Source organism: Rosa rugosa, chromosome 7, assembly GCF_958449725.1.
Source record: "Rosa rugosa chromosome 7, drRosRugo1.1, whole genome shotgun sequence".
NCBI classification, from domain to species: domain Eukaryota; kingdom Viridiplantae; phylum Streptophyta; class Magnoliopsida; order Rosales; family Rosaceae; genus Rosa; species Rosa rugosa.
Window position 1 is genome coordinate 34,251,981 of NC_084826.1, and position 27,867 is coordinate 34,279,847.

At 38.5% G+C, this 27,867-nt stretch overlaps 2 protein-coding genes and 1 pseudogene across 6 annotated transcripts; 2 read left to right on the forward strand and 1 right to left on the reverse strand.

Annotated features, from left to right (window-relative positions):
* The first annotated feature begins 346 nt into the window (after positions 1-346).
* Positions 347-20,916, forward strand: LOC133723568 (uncharacterized; annotated as a pseudogene).
* Positions 13,822-15,970, reverse strand: LOC133723567 (ACT domain-containing protein ACR4-like). 4 transcript variants are annotated; one of them, XR_009853125.1, is made up of 5 exons: positions 15,580-15,969; positions 14,978-15,047; positions 14,762-14,887; positions 14,246-14,544; positions 13,822-14,128 (listed from the first exon to the last, which is right to left on the reverse strand). XR_009853125.1 is itself a non-coding variant. In XM_062150425.1 (5 exons), the coding sequence occupies exons 1-4, from the start codon at positions 15,662-15,664 to the stop codon at positions 14,463-14,465; spliced, it is 279 nt and encodes a 92-aa protein (XP_062006409.1). In that variant the 5' UTR covers positions 15,665-15,970; the 3' UTR covers positions 13,822-14,128; positions 14,246-14,462. The 4 variants fall into 4 exon arrangements, 1 of the variants encoding a protein (XP_062006409.1); XR_009853124.1 differs by having other exon boundaries at positions 14,762-14,882; positions 15,580-15,967; XR_009853123.1 differs by having other exon boundaries at positions 14,846-14,882; positions 15,580-15,958.
* Positions 20,917-23,269: 2,353 nt separating the features above from the next.
* On the forward strand, positions 23,270-24,232 carry LOC133723343 (heavy metal-associated isoprenylated plant protein 21-like). 2 transcript variants are annotated; one of them, XM_062150156.1, is made up of 3 exons: positions 23,270-23,499; positions 23,720-23,795; positions 23,908-24,232. In XM_062150156.1, the coding sequence occupies exons 1-3, from the start codon at positions 23,428-23,430 to the stop codon at positions 24,195-24,197; spliced, it is 438 nt and encodes a 145-aa protein (XP_062006140.1). In that variant the 5' UTR covers positions 23,270-23,427; the 3' UTR covers positions 24,198-24,232. The 2 variants fall into 2 exon arrangements, with proteins under 2 accessions (XP_062006140.1, XP_062006141.1); XM_062150157.1 differs by having other exon boundaries at positions 23,412-23,499; positions 23,643-23,795.
* The last annotated feature ends 3,635 nt before the right edge of the window (positions 24,233-27,867 follow it).

Here is a 27,867-nt window from a genome sequence, read left to right on the forward strand (position 1 = left end):
ATCCCTACTTATTCTTACTACATTGATAGGGTATTAAATTGATACACTAAATGTGTACGTCAATATTTCGTAAGAGGGTGAGAGATAAGTGGATTTCAATAACATATGTTGGTGAATCATGACATATTGGTTATTGGAATAAAGTCACGTGTCTAAATATCACTAACGTCATGGAATGGGTGAGGCAAAAAAAAAAAAAAAAATTGTAGTTTCCACCAAAAAAAAAAATTATTCCTTTATTTTCAGCGGTCACTCAGGCATGACTCTTAAATTTCTGATGAAAAATCTTCTAAAAAAAAATTAAAAAAATAATAATAATAATGCCGATGAAAAGTAAAAATGATATAACAGAGGCGTTATCTGGTGTTGGTCCGGCGCGTAAGATAAGGTGAGGAATGAATTCCTCCTCACTAATATTGCATCGGTTCTTGTGCTTCAATGCCTCGCCTCCATCTTCTTGTTCTTCTATTCTATGCTTCTCTTCCAACAGGAATAGGAAGCCCCTCGTCTTCTTAGGCTCTCCTCAGGTGGCCTCTCTCACCTCATATTACGTGGATATGAATGATCAAATGTGTGTTTCGTTAATTTTTTTTTTTTTGATTGCCGCTAAATGTGCGTTGTATCGAAGGTCTCTGCAACTGTTCTTGACGCCCTGCCGAATGCATCCGGTGCCCTAGTGTAATACCCCGAAAATTCGTAATTAATTCCTAAATGCTTTGGGAATTATTTAAGAGTTCGTTGATACGATTTCGTGGTTCGTGGATGGAGCGGAAATATTTCAGACGATTATTTATTCGAAAAGTATGGTTTTAGGGGGGGTGCGAAGATTGACTTTTTATACGTTAGGATTCTGTGAAAATTTCCTTCACGAAAGTCGTAGAGCGCGTCGATATGAGTTCGTGCATATGTGGAACGTGAAAATCGGAGTTTGTATGAAGCAGTTATGAAGATTTGAAGTTTGTGGATTTTTCTATAAATATAGAAAAAATCCGGATTTATTCATAAATCCCAAATTTTTCCTCTTTTCATATTTTCCTCCCCAAAACTCTCCGTTCTCTCTCCTCTCCCACGCGGCAGACCTAGTCCACCCGACCCGACGCCAGCAGCGCCGTCGCGCATCCTCTGGCCACGACCCGGCGCTTCCCGCGTTCGCCGCGAGCTGCCCAGACGCCCCGTGGCGTCTACTTGTCCCGCCGGCGCCCCCAGAGCTGGATCGAAGACAACACAGCCGTGCGAAACCCAACCCGGCCGGAGATCCCCGATTCCGGCATTGCACGGGCCGATCCTTCTCAGTTTTGGAATCTCCTCCTCCTTCTGATCATCCCCATATCCTCCTTGCATGATGATTTGGAGTGTAGAGCGATAGATCAAGGTTTGAAGTTTTTGACGGTTCTGATTCAATCTGGAATCTGATCAGAGGGCTGAGATTAATCCAACTTCCAAGCTCGATCTAGGACGATCTAGACCTTGTCTCAGAAAAAGTCAGGTATTAAAGTTGTTCAATTCTTTATTTTGAAGAAGTTTGTAGTTGACAACTTTTGCATCTGAGGTGGTTGGCCGGCGTTGACCGCCGCGTTGACGGTCGTCTGACCTCCGCATGTGGTGGCGCGTCGGACCATATTTTGAGTTTTTATTATCTGGACGATGATCTATACATCCATACAAGCGATTTGATATATTACCAGGTTATTTTAGAAAAAGTTGATAAATAGTGGATTTACATTTTGACGTTACTATTTAACGTTTTTACGTTTATCTTCGGTTTATGATCTGCGAAGATCTGACCATCGGTTTTGATTCAAATTTTGATAGATTGATCATATAAGTATTCTGGAGACCTCGAGTGGTCTCGGATGAGGTTTCACCTCAATCGGCATTACTTTCAGAATTTAAGGGCAAATGGGAGTTCGAAATATAATCATTTTTTATTTGTGGACTAAGTTAGGATCGTATTGTACTTAGGTGATTGATGGAGCGTATTTGAGTCCTTATCTGCGATGAGAAGACGCAGCAGGAGCTAGAGGTGAGTAAATCTCACATGGTTCATTTACGAACCGAATTATTTAATTGTTGGAAATTGTTGTTATAATTGTAAATCGTTTTCAAATTTAATGCTTTGTTTGAAATAATATGAACTCGATCGACTACGGTTCATAGGGCTACGGCTCCCAGGTAAAAAAATGAATTTAAGTATAAAATGAATTTCTTGGTTTTAAAGTATGTGAACTATAGTTGGTATTAGTGGTCATTCCTGCGTGAATGACTACGTATATATATATTTACGTGGAATATATATATTGGATGGTGTGACATTGGTGAAGTAATGATTGAGAGTTGATTGAATTGTTATTTCAAGCATTTCTCTTACGAGCATACAATTATCCTGATGTGTTGATTATTGTGTAAAAGTGTGTTTTGCTTGAGGAAAGTATTTGAGTCGTGGGATTTGTTTTAAATGTTTTGTTCTGAGGGCCGAAGGGTCCAAAGTTCGACGGTTTAATGATAACCGAAGTAGGATTGTTCTGAGGACGGGGGCGTCCGAAGTTCGACGGTTTAATGATAACCGAAGTATGATTGTTCTGAGGGTGGGGGGTCCAAAGTTCGACGGTTTAATAATAACCGAAGTGCAATAGGATTCTATAAATGCGGTGGTGTTGATGGGTGATCATCGACTCTAGTGTGAGTTGTTGACCTGTGTGGTGATCTGTGTAATGAGCTGTGTGGTGATTGACGTTATTAATGGATGTTTTCAGTAAATGTTTCTATTTATTTCTATTGTTGATTTAATTGTAATCTCCTAAACTAAACTTTCGATGCAGGGATTACTAATTGTTACTTAGTGTGATTATATGTTTGGTTGTGTTTGTGGAGTTAAATGTTGTTGCTTTAATTTATCTCACGAGTTGAGAAATTATAAGCATGAGTGACGTGAGTCACTTTATTTGAGTTTACTCATACAGGCTGAAAAGCTTACCTGGTTTGTTGTGTACATTCCCGGTGCACTATTCTATGGTGTAGGGGTTATTGTGCAGGTTAGAATATCGATCAATCGTCATCAAAGCTGAGGTGTACGTTCGGTAGCGTGGACGTGGAAGGGTACTCTTGGTTCTAGTCTTCCGCTGTGTTGTGAGTGTAGAGGGTGCGTTTACTTATTGAATTGATATTCAGTTTAATTTGTAAACTATTGTAATGTAATATGTGACTCTAAAGAACGAGTCGGTATTGACATTGTGAGTTCAGTTTGTTTGTTGCTTAGTTTATTTGAAAAATTTTCTAAGAATCTTCTTGTGATTGTTTGTTCTCACGTTTCGGATTTGAATTCCTTTATTTAAAATTCGGGGCGTGACACCCAGATTCTCTGTTTGAGGTTTGTTTTGGTTCAACTTATGTAACTGCTTAGTTTACTTCACATGTTCTGCTTTCCATTTGTTTTGGCCCATTTTTACTATTCTGTTCCGTTCTTGCTTTATGTTATATAAGGAACCCCATCTTATAATGGGTCTTTAAGGCACTACACAAAATTGTTATGTTTCATCTTGCATTCGTGTTTACATATAATTTAAGGTTTTTTAACATTTTGTGGAAGCAGAGCGCATATTGGATGTTCTAAAATTAAGAAGAGAGTTGAGGTTTTGGTATAGTAGCCTTATCAATTGGTGGCTTGTGCTTTAGTTTTTCCCTTGTCCTTGTGTTGATTCCTCATAAGGCATAGCTAAGGCTTATTTATTTATTTTTCCCTCAGTTCTGCCACTCTTGTTGGAACTTAGGCTTTCCTTGAAGAAATTATCTTTCATACAAGCAATTTTATTTTTCTTATGAATTGACTTTGACTAATTGCTTTGCAAGATAGATGACTAATTTGGTATGATTTAGGTTGCAGCAATTGTGACTCAACCACCTTCCAGGAAGAATAGGGGGAAGAAGGTGTTGCCGTCTCCTTTAGCACAACATGCTCTTGACAGAGGCTTTCCTTCAGACCTCATTTTCACACCTGCACGAGCTGGAGAGGTAATTTGGTGTCATCTTTTGTTATTTATTGCTTATATATATATGACATATATAGCCATTAGTTACAACAGAGTTAACTGTAAAAACATTTTGGTTAGCCTTTATGCTGTATAACTGCAATCTTTCGGTTCTTATACTGATGAAAATCATAAACTCACAACTCTTGTAATAGTATTGCATTGTTCAGTTTAGTGGGAGATAGTTTGAGATGATTATGAAGCTCCACAATTTCATCTTTAAGTGGATATAGACATGTGTGTGTTTGTGCGTGTGTTCGTATATTTTAAATCTTCCATTTACTAAATAATCAACCATAGGATAACACATGAACTCTTGTTTACATGCTCATGGCCCCAAATTATTTGCTGACTTGGTATCTCTTTAAATACGTAATTAGTGTTTTCTTATATTTTTAAATACATGCACTGCAAAACCTTTTAAATTTTAGTCTGCAACACGAGCAATGTTTTATTATTTCATGTTATATCAGACTGCAGTTTACACTGAAATTGTTAATTGATATAGTAATGCTGTGTTTCTCTGTTAGTTATTTCTTTTATTAAGGTTTTAACTTGGATGACATGGAACCTAACTTTGGATCCAATTTGGTTGAGAAATTTTGTATTCTGTTATGGGTAGCATCCCATCGTTTGCTATATTGTTTGACCTATCATATATTTTAACTTGCTGGGATACTAAGTGCAATTTTACTTTGTAGGCATAATTACTAGGACAGTAAAAATAATATGGCATTTCATACATAACCATGGGAGTAGCCTTTTAGCAGTAGCAGTGATCCAATACTGTTTCTTGATACATTCACAACTATAATTTTTTCTAATGTTTTGCATTTTGCTAACAACTGTTTTTTTTTTTTTTTACGAGCAGCATCAAATTCTGAAGAATCTAGCAGAGTTAGTGTTGAAAATGATACCGAGTGTAATGGTGAAGATGAGGTAAATCATATTCATATTCATACTTCTTATTTTATTTGATTAACTTGTGGCACGATAACTACTACAATTTACTGACCATGTTTTCCTTGTTATATTATTTGTTGAAATGTTCTTGCAATGATTTAGAGAACATCACATTATTCGAATAAAATGGGCAAGACTTTATCGAGACTTTTGTTGTTTACTAAGATCGGGATGAGGAACTTTTTGACTTTTGTACTCATTGAATTATGATTTATGAATTTAATCATATCTTAGTTTTATTTGTTGTAGATTTTAATTTTTAAAAAGGCAATATAAAAAAATTATTTTATTGTTTAAGGAAATCTTATGTGTTTGGCCCAAACTCTAGGTTACTTGACCTAGTGGTAATAGGGTTAAATTAGAAGGATCTAGATTCCTATTCAATGTACGATTACTTTCCTTGTATGATTAAGATTCTATGCATTGTAAACCTCTATATAAAGAGGCCCCTATTATCAATGAGTATACACAGCAATTCTCTCTCAATTACCGTTTCTCTAAAACACGTTATCAGCACGAGCCCTAACCCTAGTTTTAGAAACCAAAACCCCAGAAATTGATCAAGCTCCACCGGATTAGCCTTGACTGCGCTACTACTGCCCCCCCCCAGGCCCCGCGTCGCAACTCAACGCTAACCCTACCAGGTTAGCCTCGCTGCCCCTGCAGTGCCCGCAAGCCCTGCTTGCCTTGTGCACTCGCGCGCGCTCGCCTGCCCTTGCGGCCGCGACTCACCAGCGACACCACGACCCTGCGACCCCAGAGTCACCGCAACTCGCCCGCGACCTAGCGACCTCGCGGCATCCCCGCATCATCCTCGGGGTATTGCGGCATCCCTGCAGCATCCTCGCGGCATCCCTGCAGCATCCTCGCGACAATCCCGCGATGCGCCCGCAAACTCTCCCGCGACACGACTGCGACCCCGCAAAACCCCCGCGACCGCGCAACCCCGCGACCATCTCTCTAGTCTGTTTGCCTAAGACTGAAGCTCGCTCTGCAATCCAACGAGGTAAACTTTTCTAAAAGTTCCTGTTTTTGAAGTTTTTCATTCTTTTCTTCTTTTCTCGGGACTTGCAACCTCCCCTCTTCTACCCCCCTTTCTTCTTCATAGGGGAGACCAATAGCCGAACTGTGGGGGTTCGTGCTCACTCCAAGCTTGGAGCTTGTAGAGTCCTCCAAACTTAGAGTTTGTTGAGAAGAAAGCGATCGACCACATACATCATTGTTTCGATCTAATCCAACCCCTCTTGGAATCGAATTTCTTGGAAGCGACTACACTCGGAAATTCCTAATTTCTTCGAAGCAACTACGCTCAGAAATTTTATATGTTTTTGTGGTAGCCTTTCACGCTCCGAAACTAACCCTAATTTCTTGTTCTCTTTCAGGATGAGTAACCTGAACAAATTAGACTTTGCTCCATTGGGAACAACTGGCTCTGTATATCACAGGTGGGTTCGTGATGTCCGCCATCATCTCAAGGTCGATGGATTCCTGGATACGATTCTCGAGCCTAACCAGGACGTGCTAACTGTTGAGCAAGCTCAAGCTTTGGAAGCAAATAGAGCAGCCTTAGAGGCAAATAAGGCGAAAGCCATCATCCTAATGACTCGTAATATGGATGATTCGCTCCAGTACGAGTGTATGAATGAAGAAGACCCCAGAAGGCTGTGTATCTCACTCGAAGAAAGATTTGGCAACGTCCGTGACTCCCTGCTTCCTGACCTAGAAGTGAGATGGCATAGCCTCCGCTTTTGTGATTTCAAGTCAGTTCTTGACTACAACTCGGAAGCACTTCGCATTAAATCCTTAATGGAATTCTGTGGTAAAGAGATCACAGATGCGATGTTGATTGAGAAGACGCTCTCTACCTTCCCCGTCTCTGCATTGATGGTTGCTAAGAACTATCGAATCGATGTTACTGCAAATCGAATCACAAGGTTTCATGAGCTCATTGGAGCTATGAATGTGGCTGAAAAGCATGACAACATCCTTGTGAAGAACTATAATTCGAGATCGAATGTGGCTGAAAAGCATGACAACATCCTTGTGAAGAACTATAATTCGAGATCCGTGGAAACAGAGCATATTCCGGAATCCAATTATAGTCACGCCTCTAAGAGAGGGCGCCAAGAGCGAAACCCTAATCTTAGGGATACTTCTGGACGTTCTGGTCCATATAATCGCTCTACTTGGGAAGGTAACCGCCAAAATAGGCGAACACGGAACCGAAGAGGTAAACGTGGAAAGAGAGAGGAAGGCAACGCCTCTGGCCATGTTGGTGGCGCCACCAACACTAAGAGCCATCTAAATGACGCTTTCAAAGCGCCTCAATCAATGGAGTTCGAGCAAAGAGATGTATGTTCTCGATGTGGAGTGTCTGATCATTGGGCACACATTTGTAGAGCTCGTGAAGAAATTGTCAACGCCTACAAAGCATATTGTGAAGCAAAAGAAGCTCACTATGTGGAACAAAAAGATCAAGAAGATGATCTAGAGTGAAGGGTTGAAGACTACAAATCTGGCTGGGATCAATAGATCGCCAATTATGTATAAGTCTTTATTTTTCCAAGAGATGTAATAGGCAATTGCCATATACTTTGTAGTAAATGCCAATGGTTTAGTCTTTCTTCAAAGTAGGCTCACCCAAAGTAAGTGTGATGTCTAGGAAGGTTCTGAGATTAGTAGTACTTAAGCGAGCCTTGCTCCACCGACATCTCTCTACTCACCTGGTCACATTTATTTTGGAATTACCAAAAGAAGTTAGACGACTACCATTGTTTTGCATTAGCTAGCATTTGGATTAGATTCTCCAAATGGTTAAGAGACAATGATGTACTCTGTTGGCTTATGAATAAAATTTCGAGTTCTTTTCATTATGACTCCATTTTGATTCTGAGCATATGACTTTGTGACTACGATGGATGGGCCATCAGTATTAATTCAAGGACATGGAATAGCCCAAGTTCCACTTGCCAAATGGCACCTTAATTACTGTCACAAAAACTCTCTACGCTCCTAGTGCCAATCGCACCTATGAATAGCCAACGGACCATGTGAAATCGCATGTAGAGAACGGAGATGAGTTCCTTTGCAATACCTCTAATGATTGCGAACGAAGGCACATCTTAGAGAAGTTTATGTGTCTCTCTAGTGGACTCTATGTCACTATTCGAGCTATTAATCCAATAAAAGTTATGAGAGAAGATCTCTTGGATTTAGACACATATTGGCTTTGTCACGACCGGATAGATCATTCTAGTCATGATATGATGATCCGTCTACAAAAGACTTCACACGGACATCTTTTCTCTCGAGCGAAATGAAGCATGAATCAAAAGTTGATTCCTAGACTAAGTGTGACCGACGCTGCTGCCTAGGGCACCGCCTCCGTCCACCACCAGCCTAGGGCCGGCGTAATCCCTATCCATGACGCCATGGATGGCGTCCATCATGGTGATGGCGCCCCAGGTGATGCTGCAATCACCAACTTGCTTCAAAATAGCGTTTCAGACGCTCAGGCCTAACCAAAATTCTCATTGGTTGCTTCTAAAGCCTCTCGCTCGTTTAACAAAACCCGTTCCTTAGGGAAATTAGGACTAAGACCGTCCTATGCAAAGGATATGAAAATACTCATTATGTTCTTACATAGCATCCATGAAGATTCTGTAGACTAGTTCAACCAACTTGCGGACGTTTAAATATCTTATGATATTGGTTGACACGCAAACACGTTGGTCACATGTTGTGCCATTGTCCACTTGTATATGCTGCTTATGCTACACTCCTGGCAAATATCACATGACAGTGGGCTCACTCCTGGGCTCACTCCCCGGATCATCCTAATTCCGTCAATTGGACTTGACGATGCTAGAGAGTTTACATCGAAGACTTTCGATGGTTATTGTATTGGGACTGATGTTGGACATCATATTCCCATGAACACACCCAAAGGTCTCGCGGAAACGACTACGATGGTAGTCCGGACATTGGCAATGCGCACCAATTTCCTTATATCCGCTTGGGGTGATGCAATATCGCATGCAGCTATGCTAATTCGTCTACGACCCACCGCCACTCAATCTACCTCTGCGTTACAGCTAGTGATTGGGTACAAGTATCGTACTTACGCATCTTTGGGTATGCCATTTATGTACCAATTGCGCCGCCACAGCGCTCTATGATGGGTCCTCACAGACGAATGGGCAACTACGTTGGATTTGAGACTCCAACAATCGTCCGCCACTTCATGCCCTTGCTAGGCAATCTCCTTACCGCTAGATTTGCGGATGTCACTTTGATGAGACAGTCTTTCCATCGTTAGGGGGAGATAAGAACACAGATGTTTAGCAGGAACGACAGGAATTGTCGTGGTCTGTCCCTACTATGTCTCATCTCGATCCCTACTAAAGTGACGAGATCACACAAATATGCTGCAAACATGCCTGCAACGAAGGACGTCCCTACGAGAGGACGTAGTGCCACCCTACACGGAGGTAGGCATGCCGCCAACGCCATAGAGAGTGGTACTTTGGCGTTACAGGCCATGGCCCCAGCTAGGATGCATGGAAGGATACTTTGGCACATTGCAATCCTTTGATCATCGACACTCAAAATCCGTCTCATGAGTATCTTCCGGGTTATGGTTATCGTTGGGGGACGCCTCAACGTCAGAACCTATTCCTGAGAATATAGAGCTCTTTGAAAATTACACTAGTGTACATGAGACGTGGGATAGAAACTCCATCATAATTGATGATTTCGTTGCGCATGAGTTTGTCAAGTCAAATGATATCGAACCACGCTCCGTTGATGAATGAATGCCAACGTAGAGAGATTTGGCCTAAATAGAAAGATGCGATCCAGGTTAAGTTGGATTCTCTAACGAAGAGGAAGGTTCTCGAGCCAGTGATGCTAACACCTCCTGACATAAAACCTGTTGACTAATGGGTCTTCGTTAGAAAGCGTGATGAGAAAAAGAGATGGCAATCTCGCCTTATGGCGCAAGGCTTCTCACAAAACGCCCTGGAATCGACTACGATGAGACATATTCTCTCGTAATGGATGTCATTGCACTCCACTACCCTGTCAGTTTGGTAGTTTCCGAATAACTGATTATACAGCTTACAAATGTGGTCAATACGTATCTCTATGGGGATCTAGATACGGAATATACATGAAGGTTCATGGTGAACTTCATTTACCCAAGTCAAGTGGCTCTAGACCACGGAGCGCGTTTTACAAAGACGTTGAAACGCTCACTAAAGTGACTACTTGATTGGGAAGGGATATGCCCGCGCGTTTCCATAACAAGTTTCGGATTCTATTCGCGGTTCATGTTGGACATGATCTTCATTGGAAGCCCTTAAAGAGTTAAGGGAAACCGCTGAACACATGAAATCTGAGTTTGAGATGAAGGATTTTGGGAGAACACGATTATGTCTCGGTTTGGAACATGAGCATCGTGTTGATAGATGCTTAGGCATTTTGACAAGGTCAAACCTTCAAGCACCCCCATGATCGTCTGTAGTCTTGATCCTAAAAAGGATCCTCTTCGTACGAAGGATGATGACGAAGATGCGCTAGGGGCAAAAATGCCCTAGTTAAGTACAATACGCGCATTATTGTACCTAGCTCAATGCACAAGACCGGACATCTCATTTACCATGAACTTGTTAGCTAAGATATAGCTCTGCGCCAATGGGACGCCATTAGATTGGTGTAAAAGATATCTTTCGATACTTGAGATGTACGATTGATATGGGCTTGTTCTATCCCTACAGAGAGACAATGGTTTCAAACCCATCACACACCAGGAACGCCGCCAACACTGGCCTGCGTCCATTATCCCCATCCCAAAACGACATGTGTTTTGGAAGGTTTTGCTGATATTGGGTATCTCTCTGACCCATACAAAGGTCATTTCCAAACTGGTTAATTGTTCACCATGGGTAAAGACAGTGATATCCTGGAGGTCTACAGAAATAGACCCTAGTCGCTATATCTTCGAACAATGCAGAGATCATTGCTCTTCACGAAGTGGTTCGTGAATGTATATGGATTGGATCCATAATTACGCATGTTCGAAAAGTTGTGGTTTGAAGTCTACCACAAATAAGCCTACACAAATGAAGCAAGGCTACATCAAAAGCAACAACACCAAGGATAATCAGCAACAACAGACTCTCCTCAATATCAAAGTGAACTAGGTTCAATGTAAGGACAGTGTGGCAGACTTGCTCACTGAGTCATTGCCTAAATTCCACTTTCGAGAAACATGTTGGTAGCATCGTTTGCGGAAGTTATCTGAACTGCCATGACCGTAGTCATCAGGGGAAGATGCAGACATCAGGGGGAGATGTCTACATGTATGGTCTCGAAACGTGAAGGGTGCATGTTGTGCTCTTTTTCCCCTTCGACCGAGGTTATTTTTGTCCCACTGGGTTTTTGTTACTCGGCAAGGTTTTTAATGAGGCAACGAGAGAAGCACCGCGTTTGGGCAACACAAGGGGGAGTGTTTAAGGAAATCTCCTTTATGTGTTTGGCCCAAACTCTATGTTACTTGACCTAGTGGTAATAGGGTTAAATTAGAAGGATTTAGATTCCTATTCAATGTACGATTACTTTCCTTGTATGATTAAGATTCTATGCATTGTAATCCTTTATATAAAGAGACCCCTATTATCAATGAGTATACACAGCAATTCTCTCTCAATTAGCGTTTCTCTAAAACATTTATTTATTAAATTTTTATTGGGGATTGGGGCGGATTTGGAGGCCTACTCCCCAATGGGGATGGGGACGGGGAATCCCCAACATATTTTTATTGGGGATGGGGTTAGAGAATGACCCCGGAGATGGGGATGGTATTATGATCCCCATCCCCAACCCGCCCCATTGCCATCCCTATATATATATATATATATATATATATATATATATATATATATATATATATATATATATATATATATATTCTCTGTGTTTCAGTACATTACTGTTTCTGAAGGTTTTGACACTTTAGAAAATGGTCATTTTATTTGAAGAGGGCTCATATTTTCTTACTGTATGTGCAGGATATGTTCCTGTCCAGCTTAAGAGCTTTGCAGCCAGAACTTTGCATTACTGCCGCATACGGGAACATTTTACCTAGCAAGTTTCTTAATATCCCGACTTTGGGTTAGTCGAATGAATTTTTCTAACGACGTTTATATTTTTTTCTATTCTGCAACATATGAACACAAATGAACCATATACTTGTTAGTTTACGTTTAGTCATCAAGACATTAGAATTCTGTCTATGACTTTTCAAATGCATGGCTATGTGATAAGCATGTTTACTTGAGTAGGGAGTTATTCCAACGTGCACATTAATTAAAAAGAATCAGGAGAAATTCTGGGCCCGCGTATGCCCTACATGAACTGAGGAAGTACATTTTGAATTCATTATTTATTGTCTTGGCTAGAATGTATTGTGTTAGTTTCATCTGGACTAGACGAGAGTGGTTGGTGGAGTCTCATTGTTAATATTCATTCATTCTGAAGGCATTTGATGATCAACCCCGCCAATCCTCAGCTCATTCCTCTTTTCCATAATATGGACTAAAGTTCCTCCTAGTTGAGGGTGTTAGCTTGGATAATTGCTCTAGGAAAAGTTTGATGCCTGTGCCATGGTTCAGAGGAGTTATTCCAACGTTCACACTAATTGAAAAGAATCTGGAGAAATTCTGCGTTTGCATATGCACCACGTGAACTGAGGAAGTGCATTTTGAATTCATTATTTATTGTCTTGGCTAGAAGGTATTGTTTTTAGTTTCATCTGGACCAGACAAGAGAGAGTGGTTGCTGGAGTCATCTGGTCGATCAGTATTCATGTAAATCATTCTGAGGGCATTTGATGGTCAACCTCTCCATTCCTCACCTCATTCCTTTTCTCCATAATATGGGCTATAGTTCCTCCTAGTTGAAGGGTGTTAGCTTGGATAATTGCTCATGGAAAGGTTTGGTACCGGTGCCATCGTCCAGAGGCGAAGGCCTGATATGTGTCTTTCCCGTAATTGGTGTGTACTGTAGAGATTGTTCTGAATGTGTGAAGCATTTGTTTTTATGATGTGCAGTTGCATCAACTCTATGGAACAGGGTTTTTGGGGAGTCAAATCTGAGTTGGGACAATCCAGCAGATTGTGTGGCCCTATTCTGTGAGAGGCATGAGATATAGAAGTCTTTTTATGGGAGAAAGAAGGGTTTGGTCTTGGGAAGATGCAGTGTAATGGCTGTTTCTCAGGTCATTTGTATGGAGAGAAACAAGAGATACTAGTACATGAATGTTGATAGACATCAGCTAAACACTGATGTCTATTTCAATAAACAACTGATGTCTCGTTAAGTGATGTCTAATGTCATGCTTTTAGACATCGGTCAATGGTCGATGTCTAAACATATTTAGACAACATAGATTTCCAAGAAAACGATGTCCTATGCATACTATAAACCTATGACTACCTAGATTATCGATGTCTAAGCACCAACTTCTGATGTCTCATATTACTTTAACATCAGGGAGTTGTTTTCACCTAATGTGGAACCCTGAAACCAAATCGGTTTTTCACTTATATTTGATGTCTAAGAAGAATTCAACATCAGTTTTTTACTAGTTTATGTTTATAAATTCATCTTTACACCACGAAATGCATTTGAACCTGTTGTTATCCAGTCTTTTGGCATCCCTTTTTGCTTTCAATTCTTACTATAGAACTAATAAATTTATACTTCAAAGTAAGATTAATACAACCGTTTACATATTAAAAGAGCTATTCTTATTTCTCATATCAAAAATAGATAAGAGTAATGAGCAATATTCTTTATTAGCACAAAAACAAATACAATAGAGAGGGGGACATGATGCCTGACCTCTTAGTACAAAAAACATAAAGAACTTCCATAATGGAAAGCACTAAAAGTTCAATTCATCAAAATTAAATATCTTGGCTATCCAAATCAAATTGCTACCCAAGAATTAATATAATTAAAATGTTACATGAATATATAAACACCCTTGGAATGAGAGAAGAACAGCTCTTCCTTACACAAAACAGAGCAGAAAATCCTAGCCCCTTGTGCAAATCCAACAGAGCAAGCAACCCCTCCTTGCATGATTAAAAAAAAAAAAACTTCCAGTGAAACCAATGCAACAAGTAAAATAATGCAAAAACAAAGAACATGGTATTTCAACAAAGAACAGAACAACATTTCAGATAACTTACCTGGCAGAACACAGATGTATTGAAAATGAGAGTGCTGAGGATCACATGAGAATCTGGTTAATCAAGATGAAATATTGCTTGTCCTATTGCCTGAAGAAGCCATATTACTGTAAATTGATAGAAAGACTGCTCTAACATATTCCTCCACATTGCATTACTGATGAGATTTTGCCTCTTTCCAACTGGCGGACACTTCATTAAGTCATTATTTGGAGGCTCAGTTGCAAGTGCAAGTGCTCCCAGTGTGTCCATAATCATGTTCACCCATAATAGCTGAACAGCGGTTAGGGGAGCACTCCCTGAACAATAATACAAGAAAAAGCAAGCAGATGTGAACAACGATTTCAATGATGAAAAGAAAAGGAAGGTGAAGGCTATAACACAAATGGAAAACAAATTTGAGCATGACAACCTGTCGAATAGGCCGAGGAGAAGTTAACAATCAATGCAAAAATATGTGAAAACAAATTAAGAAAGAACAAAGAATTTATATGTGAAAACTGAAAACAAACTCACATAAGAAAAGAAGCTCAACAGAGAAGCATAAGAAACTCAACAAAGTGAAAAAGCCACAAAAGGATGAGAGAGGGTGACCATAACCTTATCACCATAGCATTCTTGCAGGCTTCATTATCAACTACACTAACAAGACAGTAGAGGTGTAAATCTCAAAACAAGTATGGTAATATTTCATTTACTTTAAGCAACAATGAAGAAAATAAGCTTGCAAACCTTGGTGGGTTCATTCTCCTGCGAATTTTCTCATATTCATGATCCATATGTGAAAAGTTCATGCTAACCTCTGAAGAAACCCAAAACAAATTAAAAATCAAATTAGACAAAACGATGGGAGAGAGAGAAAATGCACCAATGTTCCTCAATCTTTCAATTAATTAATAAAACTAGACTTAACAAGCCACACTTTCTCAACCTCCAAATTGATTCTGAGAACAAAGAACAAAAATTCACAAATCATGAAACCAGAAATCAAAGAAAACAACACCTACCCATTTCAGTAGAATAAAAAATATACTCAATGATAAAATTCAATTGAAATACAGTCAAATATTATTAACCAAAAAAAAAAACCATAGCTCCAAATAGTATCCAAATCGAACAAAAATTGAACAAAAAGCAAATTTGAAAACGAGACAACTTTACATTGACACCTAGTATACAGAAAATCCTAATAAGTAAATAGGACTCAGTTACTTCATTCCTCAAGACCCAAAAGACAAGGAGCAGTTCGAGATTTGACAACTACCGCCTAATTCAATCAGAAACCGAATAGGATTGACAAATTGACCTCTAAATTCAAATAAATTGAAAATTACCAACTAAATCCAGATCTGTGGCCAACATTAGAACTATAGGCAGCTCAACCCAATCGATTTCGAAGCCTTTCCCCTTCTTCAGCATGCAAAGAAGCTCGGCGATGGACCTCCCCGTGCTTTTCACGAATTTGATAAAACTCACACCAAATTTCTCTCTTTAGTGGAGGTCGAGGAGATCGCTAGGGTTAATGGAAGTGTGAGAGAGAAAGAGGAGAGAGCGAGAGAGATCAGAGAGAGAGAGAGGTAAACGAAAGAAGGGAGAGATTGATTCGTTACTAGAGTTCAGGTCTTCGGGACGTGGGAATTTAGGTTTTTTTTTTTTTTTTTCTTCATTTATCGTGGAAAGTGGGAAGTTTTCATTCTCCAAACCTTTGAATAAAGGAGTGCGCTCAGCTTTTCTCCAAAATTTCCGCCATTTAGATTTTTTTTTTTTTTTTTTTATATCAGTCGATATAAGACTCGATGTGTATGGTCATATTAGAAATCAGAAATAAGAGAATGCGATGTTAAAATATTTATAACATCAGATTTTGGTTAATCTGATGTCAATTAGGCGATGTCTATGAAGGGATTTGTAGTAGACTTTCAATCATGTCAAGGGTGAAGGAGGAACTGGAGTTTTTGTTGGTTTAGGAAACTCTATGGGCATCACTTTCCTCATAATTCAGTCGTAGTTCTTTCTATTCTTTACTTTAGATCTGGTATGCTGTTGTCGTGAAGTTTATGTTGTTTTGCTTGATGCTATCTTGAGTGCAGTCTCATTTCTTTAGATAATGTTGTCAGTGAACATCTTGTTCCTCATGTTTGTACTTTTTAATTTTTTAAGAAGAATGTTCTAGTGAGAAATAAAATTAAGGTCAGAATTTTGCTTTCCCTCATGGTCATCTCTGCCAGCATTGTTTCTCAATCAAAAGTGACTACCTTCTCAGGCACAGTAAATATACACCCAAGTTTGCTGCCGTTGTATCGTGGTGCAGCACCTGTTCAAAGAGCTTTGTAGGTGTTTTGAGATTTGATATTCCTTATTTCATATAATAATGGAAATTAGCATATATGTTAGCGACATGTAAATTATTGCAAAAATTATAACTTCCGTTAGCCACGTGTAAACTTTCTCTGGATATTATCTAAATTTTTTATTTTCCAAATTAGGATGGTGTCAAAGAAACAGGAGTATCCTTAGCATTTACTGTCCGTGCGCTGGATGCTGGACCTGTGATAGCCAGTCAAAGACTGGAAATTGATGATCAAATTAAGGTATTAACAATGCTTTTGTGGCATTAATGCTTATATGAAACTTATGGGTGCAAAAGTTTTAGATGATTTTATAAAAGAATGCGTAATTCTTAAGTTTGAGTCAAATTCTGATTTTTCTGGAGGAAGTAGTAGTGCACAAGTTGTGGTGGAAGATCTTTGATACATGCTATCTTATGTGTACATGTTTTTTGTATTTCGGTACCGACAAGTTAGTTGAAATTCTTGGCCAAAATAAAGGGAAAATGGTTGACCGGCCTTTATATCTGTGATGCCAAAGTCATGGGTCCAAGTTAGCAATGGTCTATATAGATCAAGCAGTAGCTGTACCTTGAAGCGCAAGATCTACGAAACATGGTGGATTCTGTGTGCTTGAGGATACAACAATGATAGCCAATACTGATGTTTATTCCTTACATTGAAATTTTCCCCTCTGGAATAACCTTTTAGATTATTCACAAATATCAAAATTATGTTAGGGTTGCTGCAACTTCCGAAGCAGTTCCTCATTTATATCTATTCTGGGTAAATGCAGGCACCAGATTTGCTTGCTCTCCTATTTTCTGAAGGTACGCTTTATTCTGTTACTCCCCTTGTCTTAAAAACCTATCTCATGAACTCTCTCTCTCTCTCTCTCGAGAAGTTAGAGGGCGGCTAGGGTTTTTGGGTAAGCTTGGAGGCTCTCGTCCAGCGGCTCCCGCGCCGTACCAGGCTTTGCCTGGTCGGTGAGTGGTGAGTGCAGCCGGGCGGGGATATTTTTTTGATAGCCGTATCTCAGCCTGTGCTGCGGCGGCGTGGATAGAACCTTGACGAGCTTGCAAGCCTTGTGGTGGTCCTACGTTTTCTGATCGCTATGAGATTCTAGAGGGAGCAGCCTGCTGGTACCGGTGTTCTATCCCTTGATCGCGGCGGCTGGCAGGATAGTGTGAGGCGGGGTTTCGACGGGCTTCTTCGGATCGAATATCTGATGGGTGTTTCGGAACCATGCGGGGAGGTGCTTTTGTCGGCGTGCTGGCGATGATGGAGGAGTGGATGGTGGCCGACGGCTACTCGTGGCAGTGGCTAGCGTCTTATAACCGTGGTGGAGGCGTGGTGGCTGCTGCAGCTTGGAAGTTTGGCTAGGGTTTGAGTGCCTTTGGGTCTGGGCTGTGTTTTGGGCCCAATTTCTTTTTTTGTGGTTAGTTCTTTTGTTATTCCATCTCTTACAGGTGGGTGCAGTGGGTCTTGGCCCTGTATACTTTGTTCTTTAGGACGTTACAATGTGCCCATGGATCAGTATTGATGTACACCATAAGGGTCTTAGGCGGATGTACTGATTTTTTGGTGTTGTAGCTTCTTATTGTTCAAGGTGTAGTAGTCTAGGCTAGTAGTCATTTTTATGTGCAGTCAGTGCACTACCTGAGCAATGATTGTAATATGAGAGGTGTTTGTACCCTTCATGCTTGACCGAGTGAGGTCGTATGATTTTATATCAATGGATCAGTCTTCCATTCCCCTCAAAAAAAAAAGAAAAAAAGAAAAAAAAAAAAAAAACCTATCTCATGGATTGTAACTGATTCGAGAACAGTTCTCTTAGTTTTTTATTTTATTTTTGAAGTCTATATTGCCTCTTCAGTTTCATTAACAAGAGCCACATGTAACAGCCACATAAGGGGCTGCATAAGGTGATGAGTCTTATAATAGTATCTATGATCTCCACATGTCTCGTCTAAGATTTAATCTCTCTCTCTCTACACACACACAGTCACACACACATATATGTATATGTATATGTGTGTGTATTTTTTTTTTTTTTTTTTATTTGAAACCTATTCGGTATCCTGTTTCTGAATTTATTTGTATGTCAATAGAAAGTAGATTGGTCTTGTATCATTTCCAAGATCAAAAAAAAAAAAAAAAAAAAACCATAACTAACTAAATTAATAGGTATTGAAAAAATTACAGATTGCTCTAAAGATTCCCATCTAATCTTTCTTTTCCAAAGTACAAATTTACCGCATGAATACCTCATTTGCTTCGAAGATTTCTAAGGCTGCCTCACCAGACGGCCAATTAAATGTTGACATGTCTTACATATACCACTGTCCTGTAGTACATTTACATTGAACAGTCGCTGTTGTGCTCCATAGTACGTTTAGTTGATCTATCCAAGTACAATCAATATCACCAGTCTACTGTTGCTTCAGTTACAAATCATTTAAGTAACCTACTTGCTTATTATGCAGGATCCAAACTATTGATTCACCAGCTCTTCCTTCCATATTTGATGGTTCAGCTAAATTAAAAGCGCAGTCTCAGGATGACTCTAAAGCTACATTAGCTCCAAAGGTAGTTAACTAAGTAGTATGTTTGATTGCTGCAGCAGAGCGGTGGCCTAATAATATGTTTTTTAATGGTTGGTTTCTTGTGCAAGTATAATTTATTTTGTGTTACATAGATTTCTCCTGAGGAGTCATGGCTATCATTTGATCAGGAAGCTGTAGTCCTGCATAACAAGGTATGGTCTTTCCTTTTCCTAAGATTTTATTACAGAGTGACAACATGCAACCTCTATAGGTTCGTGCATTTGCAGGATGGCCTGGAACTCGAGCTAAAGTTGTAGTTGTTGACGATAAAAACGGTCACCGCAATATGCTGGAGCTTAAAATTATCACAACCAAAGTTTGCAGCCATAGCAATATTCAGGTCAACCAAGCAGATGACATCTCTTTTCGAAAGGGTGCATTAGTATTCCCCTGTGGCGGGTCCACATCACTTGAGGTGCGTTTGCATTTGACCAATATCTGATACTGTAGTATTATTGCTAGGATAGGATCATGACATACGGTTATGCCTTCTGTTTTCTGAACCATTTCTAGTGCTCTCCAAGGTGTTGGTCTTGTAAGAACACATTTACCAAAATTGTTTTGGAACACATTCTTGTTGGAGAGGAAATATCTCACATTGAAAAAGTGACAAATAAAATATAACTTATAAGTGGGTGGATCCCACTCAATTGTACCGAGGCCTTTTGTAATTAAAACACAACACCTAACAGGTGGTTAAGTTGGGACAGTATTAGTATAATGGTGGACCACGGGCCACGCTTGTCGCTGTTTAACATGGTATCAGAGCGGGTCTCTCTCCAATTATATCTCCAATTATTCCTTATATTGCAATCGGAATATTCTGATTGGATTGTTACCAAATGTCCGATGTGGGCTTTGGATTGTTATATTGGTCAAGTCTCCGATATGAGACTTGTGTCCCAATTTCCAATGTGAGAATTGGATTGTTAATTAATTTCACGTGCAGACCTAGAGCTAGGTTGTACGTGAGGGGGCATGTTGGAGAGGAAATATCTCACATTGGAAAAGTGACAAATAAAATATAACTTATAAGTGGGTGGATCCCACCCAATTTTATCAAGACCTTTTGTAATTTAAACCCAACACCTAACAGGTGGTTAAGTTGAGACAGTATCGGTACAACGGTGGACCACGGGCCACGCTTGTCGCTGTTTAACAATTCTATCCAAACACCAACTTTCAAAAGTCATGTGTTACTTTCTTGTTTTATTTATTGTTGTGTTCCCCCCACCCAAAAAAAAAAAAAATTAGAAGAAGAAGAAGCCTTTCTATGATCTGTTAGACTGAATCTTACGATTTTGCCTTTTTTTCGTGTAGTTTGTTTATCATCTACCTAAACACGTCGGAAGAATATGAAATGGTGCATTTGATACCACCAATTCTCCGACCAAATGTGCATTGTGCTTTCAAATTGATATTTTTTTTATTTATTTGGCAGCTTGATCAGGTGCTAGAGATTCAGCTTCCTGGTAAGAAGGTTATGAATGCAGCTGCCTTCTGGAACGGTTTACGTGGTCAACAACTTAAAAGATTTGTTGATGAGTAATATTGTTGGTTTTTTTTTTCCTTCTTTTCTACTAATTCATTTAGTTAATGTCATTGGAATTGATACTCGATCAAAGATGGGCAGATGTAATCATGTAATGTTATTAGAAAATTGTTAAAAAGTTGGTATTTGTAATAATACTACTCATAAATAGCAGATTTCTCGAGATAGTTTCTTATGAAGTTTGGTTATAGCATCTAAAAGGGATCATTTCACTTTTGGAAGGAAGAAAGGGTGAGGAAGGAAGTGGAGGAGGGGGCGGCGTAGGATGATAAAATAAATAAGACTTTTTAAAAGCGAGGCTGACACTGTAGAATTCCTGATTCATTTCATGCTCAGATAATAGACAATGCTAAAAGGGCACATTTTTTTTCTTCTCTCTCTCTCTCTTTTTTGAATAAAGCACTTTTCTCTTTTATGATGCGTAAAGTGACATACGAATATTTGGCTTTCCTTTATTAAAAACAAAATAGGCACAGTATATCTAAAGCAGTTTTGCAAGTTTTGAAAAACAAATTATTATAATTTAATTTATTTTATAGAATTCCCAATCAGGTCAATAAATTCAAAAGCCTTTCCAATTAGATTTATGTTTCCTTACGAACAAGGTTGAAAATTTGTCCAAGGTCCAATGTTTCCTAATCATGTTTTCAAGTTAAATTTTGCCCTTGCTTCAATTAATTGTGTTTATTCTATCTATTATTGTCAAACAATAACTAGCTTATTGTCAAAGGATAAACTTTATTACAAAGTCACAAATCCGACAGTAACTATTTTACTATTGAACAACTACTTAATACAAACAAGAAAAACTCTAGAGGTTGAGCAGAGAGAGCGGCGGTAGAAATCCTTAAGGACTTCTTCAGACTCCGTCAGATCTAGCAGTTGTGGCTTCTTGTTATGCCGTCGGCAAGGATTGGCTGGGTTTGTTTGGTATCCGGTAAGGACAGAGGCAACAAGTACAATGTTGGTGCTCGTTGATTTCACGTAAGAAGAAGAGTAGGGGTGGCATTCTGCTGATCGACAGGTCTTGTTTCTGTTGGCTTGGGTTGTGCTTTGGTGGTCGCTACTAGGGTAGTCGGCAAACTTGGTGACTGATGCTATGGAAAGGCCGGCCACTAGAAATCTTGACGGCGGTGATGATAAGTGGGCAGAAGATGGCCAGTGCTTTTGCTAGCTTCGCTTGTGTTTGGGGTTAGGCCTTGGGGCCTGGACTTAGATTTAGGTTATCTAGGTCGATTTCATAGGCTTTCAAGGAGGGTGTCGTGCCACCCTCACTTATTACTTAGTGATTTGGGCAGGCCTGGCCTAAGAGATGGACATTCTTGAGTAGTTGAGTTGATATATGGTCTAAGGCCAATCGTGTTCAGATCATGATTTCTACGGGAGTTGGAAATTATCTGGGATAAGACTGATTTTTTTCAAGCGGCTTATGGATAAAGAGTTGCTCCTATTTGTTTGCTAGGAAGGTGTTCTGTTAGTACCACAATGACATACAAGCTAATGGGAGGCTAGTCAATTTTTTTTTTCCCCTAGGAGACACTGAGTTGTTTGTTGTTTATAAGATAATAGCAAATTCAAAACAGATTTGTAATGAGTTGCATTTACTTGATAGAGTTTCAGGATTCTTGTCTGTTGTCCTATTCAAGTACATGTTACACTCTAGCCCCTTTTTTAATGACTATTAACTCTAATTATATAAATATCCATTTAAAAAAAAAAACTACTTAATACAAAAGAAATTAGAATTGATATCACTTTTTGACAAGAAAAAGTTTATTCTTTGACAATAAAAAGTTTATTCTCTGACAATAAAAAGTTTATTGGTTTGACAATCAATTTCTAATTGTCACAAGCAGACTGGAAATAAACTTCTAATTGACAGTTTTAAGTTGTTATAATTTCTGTCTTTAAATTTAATGCATGTAGTTGAGATCCAGTTGTCCTTCATTGTCCCTTAAAACTATCCATCCTTTTCCATTTATCTATACTATAAAAAAAGGCTTGTGGTTTGGTGTAACTGGCTTCAACAAATTTTGTCGGTTATGTCACCGCTATGTTAAAACAAATAGAGTAACTAGAAGAGCACTCTTTGCCAGTTGGTGCCTGGTTGAATACATTTTTTCCGTTGAGACTCGTGATATCATTTCAACATGTTCTCTAAATGGTTATTGTAATTAGGAGTTTAGACTCATTGTCCTCCTCTTGTATTTGACAGTTTCATTAATCAAGGCTTGAGAGCAACTACACTAGTCCTTTATTAAAAAAAAAAAACATAAAATTGAGAAAGTGAGTGTGAGAAGAAAACTTTCACGTTCTCCTCATTTCAACAATAACAGGTATATCGCATAGATATAAAGTTAGTAATTTTAAAGCAAACTATAATTGGGGTTATAATCTAAATAAATTTAGAAAAAGCAAACTTACAATTATTCCCACTAACCAAACTGATGTATAATAAATTAGACCCAGAGCAAAAGCAGTGTTTATTAGCCGATGCTTTGAGGGCTTTTTATTAGACTGAAGATTCTAACCAATGTTTTCTAGCCAATGCCCCATTTCTAACCAATGCTTTATGGAGCATTCTATTTGACTCTAAAATTCTAGCCAATAAGCAACAAATCTCCTTGTAATTTAGTCATATAAATACCAACTCTCAGAGTTGGAGTGTATCAATCAATCATCTCTACTCTTTGCTTAATGGGTGCTCTTAATTATCTTTCCAACTTTTGCACTGTCACTAGAACAAGGACCAGGAGGAAAACAATGCAGGTACGCATCATAATTATTACATACCAATTGGGCAATAGTAGAATGACTAGAATCATGAAATTAAACACTTCATCCTTGTACTAGTTCTCCTCCCCAGCTTTAATTCCACTCTATCTGCATATATGTATCAATAAATTAAATAGGTGCAGATGCCATAGCTAGTTTCCTCTGAGGAGTTGTTTGCTGAAACGATGGATTCTGTTTTCCCATTGATTCCCAGAAAGTTGAGATCAAAGTCAAAATGGATTGTGATGGCTGTGAAAGAAAAGTTAAGAAGGCTGTTTCGACCATGAAAGGTCTCTCTCTCTCTCTCTCTCTCTCTCTCTCTCTCTCTCTCTCTCTCTCTCTCTCTCTCTCTCTCTCTCCGATTACATCTATAGTCAACAAACCATGCACTGATGTACGCAGGTGTAGAAAGTGTGGAGGTGAACCGAAAACAAAGTCGGGTAATTGTAAACGGGTATGTGGAAGCAAACAGGGTTTTGAAGAGAGTTAAGAGTACGGGCAAAAGAGCTGAAATTTGGCCATACATCCCTCAACATCTTGTCCATTATCCACACGCCTCCGGAGCCTACGACAAAAGGGCACCACCAGGTCACGTTAAGAATACATTTGCTTTTCCGGCCTCTGATGCATCTGACAACAACATTGTCTCATTTTTCAGTGATGACAATGTTAATGCTTGTTCTATAATGTAGAATCTTACAAAATCAATCAACTTGCCTTTAATTTCCTTCTTAATCAATAATACCATAGTTGACTACTTGATTCCAGAGTTTGAATAAATCAAATTCTAAATGTCAATGGACATCAAATGTTTGGCTCAATTGATTTGAGCGTGTTATCAACTTATCTAATGTAGAACAACAAACACGATCATTGAAGTTGGAAAGTATTTACATAGTGGTTTATCGTATATAGAGATTAAGAACTAGCTATGAATCATACGGCTTTAGGTCATTGAAAATCACTTGCATAAACAAATAAAATGAAAACATATGGATTTTGAAAGCAAAGGTATTATGTATCTTTTTTTTTTTTTTTGAGATTTTTATTTAAAAATTAGATTAAGTAATTTCAATGACAAAAAATAAAATAAAAGTAAGATAGATAGAATGATGGAATGCATAACACCATAGGACCACTATGGAGTTCAAGATTTTCCTCTCAAATTTGAAATCATATAAAATGATGATTATTAATTCAAATTATGTTTTCCATGTTTTGTCGGGTCTCTACTTAACATTTAAAGGCTGAAAAGAAAGCTAAATCGATTACTTGTAATTGCAGTGATTAAATCCTAGGCATAAAGAAGAAAGAAAGTGTGGAATATAATCATCATACTGCTCGATTTCAATCCTGATTTCCTTAAGGTTACAAGTAACCGATATTCGGCGCATTAAGTTTCGCCATCGATTGTAACTCTCTAGCAATTATTACCATAAGTATAAGATAAAAAAGAGTACTTTTGATAACAATTACTCTGCGCAACAATTTTAAATACTACCTGACATTCAAGAGAAGAACGATACGCTAAAAACAAGCGCGCAATTTAACCCTGCAAAATGTAGTTGTTAGTATAGAATAAGTAGGGATCGTTCAAGCCGGGGATTGAGGGTACACCTGTAATTGCAAAAATAAATAAAGAATTAAAAAAAGTAAAAAGAATTATATTTACAAAATTATATACAAAAGAAACAAGTAATCAAAAATGGGGGATTTAGAATTAAAATTAAAAATTAAAATAAACAAAATAAAGAAAATGTAAAAACACATATACAAGGGTGGAACGCAAGGAACAAAGATCAAAACCTCATCCATATGAATGAAATCCAATCACAAATCCTATAGTTGATCTTCTATGTCATGAGAAAGAAGTTGACCATGTGAAACGTTAATAAACAAACGATTTCCCATATTTTACTTTCCTTGAATGTTTATTCTAAGTGAAAGCACCTAAATTAAACCTATTGAACATGCAATCATAATCTAAAAAGCTAGCTAATCAAGAACACATTCAACGTATGAAGAACAAAGAAATGATGTCAACCAAAGTGCACAACCTAATATGACAAAGTTCATCTATTTGCAATCCTCCTTAATTGATTTTGACTTTTGTCCAAAGCTTTCACTACTTATGAATTAGGTTCACAAAACTATTAGGTGAATTGTTTACCTAAATCTAGCTTCAATTACATGCATATATCCTAAGTTGGCCACCAAAGAACACATACATATAAAAGTTTTCTATAATCCGAAATCAATTAAGCAATCTCACATAAGCAACATAGAAATCAACACATAGAAATCAGAATTTTATTTCAAAACATATAAATGGGCTTTAAACTTTGCCCTTAACGTCATGTTAACTAGAATTCATAACTCTATGAATCAAACAAAGGAAAACAAAAGAAAGTATGAAATACACCGTGAAAGAAATATGACAAAGCCTTGAGACGAAGAACTTGAAAATCCTTGAAAGCAAGCAATCTTCTAGGGACGACACAAAGGTGGATGGCGGCTAGGATCTTGATGTATTGCATGACTTCTTCTCCTCCTTGGTTGAGACGCAGAGCTTCTGAAGACTAGAGAATGGAGAGAATTTTTGGTGTTTAGAATTATGGGAGAAGTGGTGTGTGAAGTGGTCGATGAAACGTCCCAATGATACTCCTATTTATAGGAGGATGGCAACTTGGTCTCCAAGCCTTCAAGATTGATCCACACAGCATTAGCCAATCAGATAATTTCATATCATCCTTCCCATGTCATCCAACCAATAAGAAGCCTTCAAATTAGCACCTTGATTCTACGGAGATTATTTTTGCATTAATTACATGATTATTTTCAGATTTATCTCCTTAATTTCGGCCAAGGATGGAGTGCAGAGCTCAAGGAATGTATTTGGACCTGTTTTTAACCTTCCTGAATATTGTAAATCCCTTAAAACTCTCCATGATAACTTCAAAAACGTCACTTTCCAGAATCTCTTGAATATCTCACGGCAAAAACACTTATTTCACTTAGAATTCCTTCCTTTTGCATCCAAGAAACCCTGGTATACTTAGGTCTCTTTATTTGCTGCAATATCCCAAGTTTTCTAGAACATTCTTGAGCTTTCTTAGATATCTTGAAGCCACATGGTCTCCTAGTGCTCTGAGGTTTCCTAGCCCCATCAGGACTCCTCATGTCTTCAGGATTCCTAGTCAAACAAGGACTCTTCATATTCTTGAACCTTCCATAATCTTCTTTTGCTTTCCTAGTTCAATTGGGACTCCTTGTAGTTGTATCATTAGGATTCCTACTTTGACTGGGTTTCCTAGTCGGACCAGGAAAACTTCATTTCTTCATTTCAGCTTATTTCTGCATCCTTATGCCTTGCCTTTGTCATCTCAAATCCTTCTCATGTGTCTTTAAGCTCATTTCCTTGTCATTTTCCCCGATGTACCTAGAAAATAGAAACTAAATTCAAAAATGATTAAGTAAAGGAAATAACTAAACAAAATATGGGGAGTTCAATATTAAAATGTTGCATTAAAATGCTCCTATCAAAGAATCACCAGAGTTAGAGTGATCGGGGAACCACAATCTAGAGAATCCGAAATGGAAATAGAATTAAGCAATGAGAAAATTTCACCATACTCATGCCATAATATCAATTGAAGGGAGCCCTTCTAATGAGGACTACTAAAATGAGGATTAGTTGAGGATTTTCTAAATAACAGTTTGGGAGACCTACTTTTCGATTACATTATGGCAAATCAAACGTTAGATGTTTATGTATGCATGAGTGGTCCTCATTAGAAGGGCTTCCATAAATTGAAATACAAATTCTCCAATTCTATATTCCAAGTCCAACTCATCACGACATAGATAAAGGAGGGGTAAACCTAAACCATACATTAAGAGAAAAAAAACTAAAGCAAGAGTACACAAAGCATATGAATAACATCAATTTTTCCCAATTACGAATAGTAAAAGGAGCTATAAACCATTCTAACATAAAATTTCAATTATGTATTCATCTAATTATATGTTTTGTTGTATATCCTCTTATACCCAAAACCATAGCAAACTATAAACACGAATACTCATAGTCAGATGTAAGGAGTCAAATTTAAAGTAAGCTAAAACTGGGAATCCAGATGAAAAATTAGCTTACTTGCAATTGGAAAACTGACCTAATAAAAAATTCTCTTAGCTGCTTGATAAAATCCTTCGGATCCAATGAGAAGAACACAAAACCCAGACCTCTCTTTCTCTCTGAAATACCAAACATCTAGATGGAAACATGGAGCGATAGGATCAGGACAGCAGTGAGGGACAAAAACGTTAAAGAACAAAGAAAAGAGGGCAAAACCGTCACTTCAC